This window comes from Myotis myotis, unplaced genomic scaffold, assembly GCF_014108235.1.
Source record: "Myotis myotis isolate mMyoMyo1 unplaced genomic scaffold, mMyoMyo1.p scaffold_m19_p_2, whole genome shotgun sequence".
Lineage (NCBI taxonomy): Eukaryota > Metazoa > Chordata > Mammalia > Chiroptera > Vespertilionidae > Myotis > Myotis myotis.
The window spans coordinates 146,915,969-146,926,232 of NW_023416324.1; the positions used below are offsets into that span (position 1 = coordinate 146,915,969).

General features: G+C 37.9%; 1 protein-coding gene across 1 annotated transcript in view; it reads right to left on the minus strand.

The window, feature by feature from the left end:
• Positions 1-5,432, minus strand: part of GUCA1C (guanylate cyclase activator 1C) — a 28,072-nt gene extending 22,640 nt beyond the window's left edge. The window contains 2 exon segments of the mRNA XM_036348531.1: positions 3,327-3,411; positions 5,229-5,432. Coding sequence (XP_036204424.1) covers positions 3,327-3,411; positions 5,229-5,432 — 289 coding nt within the window.
• Positions 5,433-10,264: the final 4,832 nt, after the last annotated feature.

A 10,264-nucleotide genomic window follows, 5' to 3' on the forward strand; every position in this document is an offset into this window, starting at 1 on the left:
GAGGTACAGAGAGAAAAAAACATCCATATGAAAGTGACACAGCGATTGGTTGCCTCTCACACATGTCCTGACCCAGACCAGGGGTCAAGCCTGCAACCAAGATATGTGCCCTTGATCGGAATAGAACCTGGGACCCTTCAGTCTGCAGGCCAATGTTCTATCCACTGAGCCAAACCAGCAAGGGCAATTAAAAAAAAATAATGAATAAATTTTAAAAACCTTCCTTGAGATAATCACTCCAATTGGGCACTAAGTAAGAATTTGAAAGACACAGTGGCCATCCTTGGTATAAATATGAGACAAAAATGGAGAGAAGGAGAGAAGAATGGAAAGGAAAAAGTGTGTGTATAAAAAAGTGAGGATACTAAAGTTGTCACTTCCCCTATTATCTTATTTAATTATTTTGAAAATATCTGTTCAACATCTACTTTATGCCATAGGTGCCTGGTCTGGGGAAGCAATGTAACCAATCCATGTATCTCTCTCACATTGATGGTTCTCTCCCTCTCCCCTCTGCTCCCTTCCTCTCCCTCCCACTCTCTCTAAAAATCAATGGAAAAAATTTCCTCGAATGAGCATTAACAAAAATAAAAATATAGAGTCTTTATTGTATTGAATAATGAAGTCCTTGTAAGTGAAATCATATAATGTTTGAGTGGTTTTTTTATTATAAAAATTTTTCAGAAAAAAAATAAGACTTCGAAGCAAAATGACAAAATTTTGATATGTTGAAATGGATTATGGGTCAATGGGAGTTAATTATTCTATTTTTGTAGATGTGTAAAATTTTCATAATAAATTTTTAAGTCACTTCAGTTTAAATTTTGTGGGTGGGTTTTTTTTTGCAGTTAGTCTTGTGTTTTTTTTTCCAAATGCACTATTAAATTGCCTAAACAGCAATTAATAATATTGTCTTGAAATTCTCAAACATAGTAGATAATGCATCAATGTCATCTTTTCAGGTCTTCCTCCCTGAGTCCCCTTCCTTCTTTTCCATCTGGATTAGCAGCACGTCGGGCTTTCTACATAATATTTGATCTGGGCTTTCCTTCTCCATGATCCTGGATGGAACATATTTATTTTCCTATGTTGGATTCACTCCGTCTTTGTCAATAGATGCCTTCATTTTACTGAAGCATGTGCTCCAGTAGCTCCCTAAGGGGCGGGGGGTCGGGGGAGAATAAGTGTGAAATAAAATTTTCAGTCATTGAATGCCTTTATTTTCTCTCACATTTGATTTGGCTTGATGCTTTCCCCCTCAGAATTTTGGAAGCATTTCTCCATTTACCTGTACTTCTAGACTCTTATATAGGTCTTAAGAAGCTCAAGGTTATTTTTCTTTTTTGAGAGAGAGAAGAAGAGAGATGAGAGAAAAAAGAGCGAGAGAGAGGAGAGAGAGAGAGAGAGAGAGAGAGAGAGAGAGAGAGAGAGAGAGAGAGAGAGAGAAACCTGCAACCTAGGTATGTGCCCTAACCAGGAATCAAACCTGCCACCTTCTGGTGTAGAAGATGACGCTCCAACCAACTGAGTCACACTGGCCAAGTAAGGCTATTTTGATTTCCATTTATTTCCCTTTTGGAAGATTTTAGGATCTTCTTTTAACCATGTTTACAAAACTTTTCAGCATATGCTGTAGGTTGATCTTTTTCTGTTTATTGTGCTGGGCCCTTGTGTCTGATAGGTCTAGGAAATTGTTCTAGTTTGTTTTGTGATAATCTTACATTTTCTCTGGGCTCTTTTTCTGTGACTCTTATTCACTGGATATTAGACCTCTTAATTCAATTTAAGACATTTACTTGGAGAAATGCTATATGGAAGGAAATAGGAAGAAAGTCAGGGAAGCTTGGGGGAGATGTCAGATCAAAATGTTAACCTGACCCAGGTGAAGGGATCAAGAAAAGTGCCCTAAATACTCCTTAATATGGTTGTGGACAAAGCCTCCACGGAATCCTTGAGTCAAAGTCAGGTGACAATGGAATCACCTGTCTTTTAGGAATGAATAGGCCTTATTATTTCTGCTGCACTCATTTATTGGTGGTTATCTAAATCCAGGCATGGACTCAACACAAGTGCAGTGATGGGTCTTAAAGTGACTCACTGGGGCCAATGGTCAATTAACTAATTGCCTTTCCTTGTGGTCTGAGTTGCCAACATCAGTACGTTTTACAATCATATGACTTTGAATTCGTTTGTCTATGTCCTGTGCCTGGAACTGTGACAGGCACATTATAATAAGCACTCAGAGAGCATTAACTATTGTTACTGAGTGCCAAAGAGAAGCCTGCAAGGGTGTGGGGTTGGGCAAAGGACTTGTTATAAACGCGATACTCTAACCTTCAGACTCTATTTACTTTTACATCATGCACTATTCAAATAAGTTTGGTTAACTTGAGTACAAGCCAAACCCAGGTTTAAAAAAGGCAGAGTAAAGCCCTAGCTGGTTTGGCTTGGTGGATAGAGCGTCGGCCTGTGGACTGAAAGGTCTCAGGTTCGATTTCGGTCAAGAACACGTGCCTGGGTTTCAGGCTAGATCCCCAGTAAGGGGAGTGCAGGAGGCAGCTGAACAGTGATTCTCTCTCATCATTGATGTTTCTATCCCTCTTTCCCTTCCTCTCCGAAATCAATTTAAAAAAATGTAAAAAATGGCAGAGTAAAAAGAGATTGGAATGTTAAAGCTTTAACAAAGACAGGTATTTTCAGGAATTTTAACATTAGGAAGCTTAGCCCCAGCAACTTCAATAGGCATGGGTGCTTCATGGTATTTTATAAATGTAACAACCAATGTTCATAATAATGAGTGATAAGAAGAAAATGTTTTGCCAGCACTTTGAGGAGGAGGAAAGTATGAAATGCATTTTAGAATGACTTCTCCCCAGAACAGGTAAAGCAGCAGAGGAGCTCCAGAGAAAGAATAAATCCTCCAGATTATGGACAGCTGATAGTTTTATAGATCTAATTACATCCATGGCTCTTTTGTTTTCCTTTGCATAATTGCATATCATTTTTACTATCACTTGATAATGAACAATCATTAGCCTTCTCATTTTATGACCTGATTTTATGTTGCGATCCCCACACCTTTCATGGCATTTGTCATCACTGCCTGGTGCTCTTGCTTTCTAAGCAAACATAAAATCTCTACAATAAATTACGAATGCTAGCAGAGCTTCCAAGTCATTTACATTCCTGAGATGGGCTTGGCCACCACGTGGCTGTCACTGAGAGGATTCTCACTCCTATGGCACATGCCCTAGGCCGTCTGTCTGGACATGGTCTGGCCCTGCTTCCCCGACAGCCGGCTTCCTTTTGCTTCTACTCAGCACTACCTGTCACGTGTTCCTGCTCGTGCCTAGGAACCACAGACATGCACAGTGCTTTCACAAACAGAGGGCTAACAGCAGCGTCGCTGTCCTGGGATATGACATCGACACCTTTGGAGAATAACTACAGAACTTGATGGGAAGTCTTCTTCTAACCTCTCAAGAGTACTGTCAGAACCAAGAAGCTGCTGTCTAGAACAGGCTTCCACTGTGAAACCGAGAATGACAGTGAGAGAGAGCAAGCAAGCACGCCCTGAGATAGAGGTAGAGACAAAGAGAAACAACATGCAACATGCACATGGTATCCTGCCTTAATCCCCCTGCTATAACAAAATACCATGGACTGGGTAGTTTAAAGCAGTTCTTTAGGCTGGGAAACCCAAAATCAAGGCACAGGCAGATGCCCTGTCTAGTAAGGGCCAGCTTCCTGGTTCATGGATAACTGTCATCCCATGTGTCTTCACATGGAGAAAAGGGTGAAAAAACTCTCTCTGGGGTCACTCTATAAGGGCACTAATCCCACTGAGGAAGTCTCTGCCCTCATGACCTGATCACCACCCAGAGACCCCACCTCCAAATCCATCACATTGGGGTTTAGATTTGAACATGAATTTGGGGTGGCTCATTCACTCTATAGCACGTCCAGAACATATTTCAGAGTGAAAACACAAGCAGAATATTTCTCTTTTTCCCACTGACCTGTAAACTCTGTAGGGGCTGAGCCCCATTTGCATGCAACTATGCTAAGTACAATTTATGAGGAAAACACAGTCATGCTACACAGGCGGTGCTTCATTCATGTTTGATAACATTGAACAAAAGACAGCAATGTCCTCAAAGAAATTTGTTCCTGACATTACTATAGGGATTAAAATAGCCATTAATTTCACACAGTTCTTGATTATTAACTCCAGTTCTTTGTTATTAACTCCTTTGGTTATCTGCTTTTTGGCTTTGGAAAAGGATTGTGCTGGATTTCACACATCCTAACAGTCAGCCAATCATTTTAATTGTCGTAAATTCATCAGCCATTCTTTCTCTTCTATTGTCTTGTCCGGCCTTCCGATGTCATCTGTTTATCTATGAGTAGTATTCCCTCTTCCCTTTTATTCTAGATGGCATCAATACATTTTGAACTTTACTGATCTACAAGTAAAATAACGAAAAGCACAAGGAAAAGCAGGCAGGAACATCTTTAGCCTGGTATTTCAGATTACTTTTTTGGTCTTATTTTTACTATTCCATATCTTCTTTTCTCATCTTGATATTTTTCCAACCCATGAAATTCAATGTGCAGGGACTCCTCAGGAATGAGTAAATTTAGGACAATAGCTAAGTGACTATCTTTAGAAACTAAAATTTATCTGAATTTAAAACTATAAATTGTTTTGTTTTTCCCCAAAAACTAAATTAGTCAGATACGAGGGAAAGAAAAGTATTATGAAGCATTCCCACTTTTGATTTGGGCATGAACAACACATTGGCTAATTTGTATTGATTTTATCTGCCAATCTAGATTCAATCACACCTTAGGAAGCAGATTTCTGTAATTTGCTTTTCTATAAAATGTCACCATTGCATTAAACACTTTGAAAATAGTCTTTGTAAATCAATCTGCACTTATTAGATTTGTTTAAATGATAGCATTAGCATTCCATGCAGAGATTTAATTTTGGTTTTAAAATAACTCCCTACATGCAGAACATTTCCAAGGGTGGAGTGGCTAGTTCCCAATTATTTTCACGCCGTCAGTGATAAACGCATTTAATAACTCACTTACCCACAAGCTGTGGGGTCTCTGAAGACCTCCTAATTCAGAGGGATGAACATGTTTTACCTCAGGCTACTTTATATTTTAAAAAAGGCAAAATGCAGAACCATAGCCAAATGCAAAGTGGAAGTTCTTACCTTGTTCATGTCAAAGGTATTAGAGACTTGATGAGCATGTTGATTGGCCTTTTGATTCAGACCTTGCAAACCCAAGAGTGTCTTAAATTCATGCAGAGTTTGCAGGCCGGAGGGATATTCCATCATACATTTTCTGTACCACACATAGGTCTCTTTGGCAGGAATTGCTGTCAGGCCTTCAGCTATAGATGTGCTATGTCCCATCATGACTCAGTCTGCAGCTTTTCCTCAGGTTGTTTCCAGGTAGGATCTGTCTGTATTTAGTCCCTTACTCTTCATTAAAACTGGAGGCTAACATATGCCCTTAGAAAGCTACTCTAAACCTCTTACAGCTACAAGCTAAAGAAGACTAGAAAGCCAGTGAGATGAACTTATCTGTAGTTTTAAGGTCTTTTACCGCTGATGGGGTTGTGCTAACTTGCTGTTCAGAGATACAGCTCTCTGTGTAGGGCAGAGGCAATAAGTTAGAAAGGGTAACTCTTGCCATATTGTTAGCCATTAATTCTGCCTACGTTATAGTGACACAGTGGGGCTAATGAAAGAACTTTGAGTTGCCGTCAGGAAGTCTGGGTTCGAAGCTTTGTTTGCCACTTAATAACTACATCAGAACATTACTTATGTTCTCCAGTCTCAGTTTCCCTATCTGTAAAAGAGTAACAAGACTATTTGCCTTTTCACATCTAAATTTAGATGAAAAACATTTTTTAAAACCATGAGGGAAACTATATATTATGAGTATTGCTAAATTAAAAGAATGTCTATGTATAGGAGAGGGAAATGGGTAAGTGGTAACAATATTAGTAGTAAAAATAAAGTTGTAGATGTAGTAGGCAGAAAAGTGTGGTTTGCAGACAAAGGAACATATTGGATCTCCTGACATTGTTTTTGTCTTTTTCTTTCTTAGCTGTTCTGTCTTTCTGTCTCTCCAGTCTGCATCCACCCGTGCTCTCTGCCTGCTAGTTTTATCCCACTCTGGTTCCCAAGCTGAGTGAATTGGCCTATGAACTGCATCTATGCTCCAGTAATAGAAATTAATTGCCATGTGGTCCTCAAGTCATCTAGCGCCAGCCATAATAAGGAGTAAGAGAATCACCTTATTTCCACATAGGGGGTCCTCTGATCCCAAGCATGCTTCTCCTCTCCTAACCTTACACCATTCCCCTCACCCCCAATTCCTATTATTGACTCAGTTCATAAGTCTGGTCTCTACCTTAGTCCCTACTCCTTCATCCTGATTACATGTTTTAAACCCCAGATTCCTCAAGAACTGGAGCCATTGGGCCCTTACATGAACTGTCTTGATAGGGAGTGGTAATGGTTAAGGTGAATATGATTAATTTTGTTTCAAAATATCATTATAGATTTTCATTAGAAAATTTTATGTAACAAGTGCTCAATAAGATCATAGAAATTTGAAACTCATTCATTTCGTAGTATTATTTAAAACTATTAGAGCTGATGAGATAATAAGGACTCAGCCCTGGGGATTATTCATTTATAAAACATGAAGAATATCCTGTTAGAATCTTCAAAATCTATTCTCTGGAAAGTCCCTCTTCAGACTCTTTCTAAATGTCTGCCAGGAGGATGTTCAGAAGCACTGACTTCTTATCACCATTAGCATTTATTAATCACCAATTTTTAAGTTAAAGGAAGAATGGACACTGATGATGGCAGAGAAAGGCAATGAGAGTTTTCAAGAGACCAAGAAAATCCCTCAAGGAAGAAAAAGTCTGGGTAGGTCAAGAATACAAGGACATGAGATCCAGAAATCATACTTTTAAAATTTACATAATTATTATTTGTTGATAAAGGAAAAAAAACTATTACAAGTTATATGAGAATTCTTATATTGGATGCAATACTGATATCTAAGTAAACACCAGGAGTCTTGCTATATACAACATTAATCAGTTAAAATGAGGGAGAAAAATAATGGGAAAAGGCTTCATTTATAATAGGTCAAAGCATAAATCTAATTAATTACAATGAATATTAACTAGAATTTTTTAAATGCATTTGAAGAAATATTTTAAATGCTAATACACGACACCAATGAAGACTTGAACATATAGAAAGACATATTTTGTTTGGTCTTGGGTAGAAAGATGTGATATTTAAAAAAGGCAGTTCTCTCTATCTTAATCCATAATATCACCACAAACCCAACAAAATACAGAAAATTTGAGGGTTGGTGGTGACTAAAAAGCTAAATCTAAGTTTAATGAGAAACATGCAATGACACACAGAAAAATCCTGAAATATAAAGTTACTGCCTAATCCTACCCAAACAACATGGGCCTGACATAAGAAAAGAAGAGACAATCAATGAAAAATGACAGAAATTGTTTTTTAGAACTTTGCCCAAATATAAATAGGAATTTAACATGCAATAAAGGCGGTTTGCAGATCAGTGGGAAAGAAGATTATTTAATTAATAATTCTGGACAATACTGTGACTATCTAGAAACACACACAAAATTGGATTTTTAACTTACTCCTTACACCAAAATAAATTCTAGATTAATCAAAGATTTAACAATATAATTATTTAAATCATAAGAAAACAAAGTAAATTTTCTTTATACTTTTTTCCATTGGAAAGTCCTCTCTAAATATGGCTGCAAACTCCAGAAGCCATAAACGAAAAAAAAATTAAAAACAGATTAACTACAACAATCAAGGCTTAACTACAACAAGACTGCGCACAAAGACCACTAGGGGGTGCACCAAGAAAGCATAAAAAATGCGGAGACAAAGAAACAGGACAAAATTGTCAATGGAGGATATGGAGTTCAGAACCACACTTTTAAGGTCTCACAAGAACTGTCTAGAAGCCGCTGATAAGCTTAATGAGATCCTCAAGAAATCTAATGAGACCCTCGATGTTATGATAAAGAACCAACTAGAAATTAAGCATACACGGGCTGAAATAATGAATATTATACAGACTCCCAACAGCAGACCAGAGGAGCGCAAGAATCAAGTTAAAGATTTGAAATGCAAAGAAGCAAAAAACACCCAACCGGAAAAGCAAAATGAAAAAAGAATCCGAAAATACGAAGATAGTGTAAGGAGCCTCTGGGACAGCTTCAAGGGTACCAACATCAGAATTATAAGGGTGCCAGAAGATGAGAGAGAGCAAGATATTGAAAACCTATTTGAAGAAATCATGACAGAAAACTTCCCCTACCTGGTGAAAGAAATAGACTTACAAGTCCAGGAAGCACAGAGAACCCCAAACAAAAGGAATCCAAAGAGGACCACACCAAGACACATCATAATTAAAATGCCAAGAGCAAAAGACATAGAGAGAATCTTAAAAGCAGCAAGAGAAAGAAAGTCAGTTACCTACAAGGGAGTACCCATACAACTGTCAGCTGATTTCTCAACAAAAACTTTGCAGGCCAGAAGGGAGTGGCAAGAAATATTCAAAGTGATGAATACCAAGAACCTACAACCAAGATTACTTTATCCAGTAAAGCTATCATTCAGAATTGAAGGTCAGATAAAGAGCTTCACAGATAAGGAAAAGCTAAAGGAGTTCATCACCACCAAACCAGTATTATATGAAATACTGAAAGGTATCCTTTAAGAAGAGGAAGAAGAAGAAAAAGGTAAAGATACTAATTATGAACAACAAATATGCATCTATCAACAAGTGAATCTAAGAATCAAGTGAATAAATAATCTGATGAACAGAATGAACTGGTGATTATAATAGAATCGGGAAGATAGAAAGGGAATGGACTGACTATTCTTGGGGAGAGAAAGGGGTGTGGGAGATGCGGGAAGAGACTGGACAAAAATTGTGCACCTATGGATGAGGACAGTGGAGGGGTAAGGGCAGAGGGTGGGGTGGGAACTGGGTGGAGGGGAGCTATGGGAGGAAAAAAAGAGGAACAAATGTAATAATCTGAACAATAAAGATTTAATAAAATAAAAAAATTAAAAAAAAATCCCACACCAAAAAAAAAAAGAAAAAAAAATTAAAAACATTTAAAAATCCTATATAGCTAAAACCACTATAAAAAATTTTAAGCAAAAAATTATAAGAAAGTATTTGTAATACATATAAAAAAGATAATTTCCCTAATATGAAAATCATTCCTATAAATAAGAAAATATCACCCAATAGGAAATGAAAAAAGGCTAAATTTAAAATTCAAATGAACTTTAAACATTAAAAGATTCTCAACCTTATGCTTAAGAAATATACATTAAGCTAGAAAGATATACCATATTTCATCCACTTGATCAGCAAGATTAGAAAGATTGATAATTCACTAGGTAGGTAAAGGTGTGAAGAAACAGGCATTGCCCCAGCTAGTTTGGCTCAGTGGATAGAGCATCAGCCTTTGGACTGAAGGGTCCTGGGTTCGATTCTGGTCAAAGGTGTTACAGAAAAACCAAAGAAGAACCAAGCAACGCTTAGAGAGATGAAGTTACATTTATTACGCGCGTGCCCAGAGGAAAATGTCTCTCAAATTCTGGGTGAAATCACACAGGAATTTTCCTGTATTTATACTATCTTATCCTCTTTGTCTTCCCAAAATGGGGGTTTTCCAGTTCCCTTTGCAAGTTCTTAAAGGGCCCTATGTGCTGGCACTTTGAGACGTCGACCAAAGGCTTGGCCTGATGCCAGCACTGATAACTTTGTCTAGGGAAGGTTTAATGGCCTCTCTGAAATGGGAGTAGTCTTATTTTCCTTATTATTTAAGCCAGCAAGCATTTACAGAAGACAGAAATAGCAGGGTTAAAATTTCAAACAGCAGTTTTTATATAGATGGATGCTTCAAAGGCACATGCCCAGGTTGCAGGCTCCATCCCCAGTAGGAGGCATACAGGAGGCAGCCAATCCATGATTCTCTCTCATCATGGATGCTTCTCTCTCTCTCTCTCTCTCCCCCTCTCCCTTCCCCTCTGAAATCAACAATAAAAATATATTTAAAAAAACAGGCACTCATATATTGATGTGGGAGTGCATATTAATACATTTGTATGAAGTGCTTTTAGGCAGTATCTATTAATAAGCA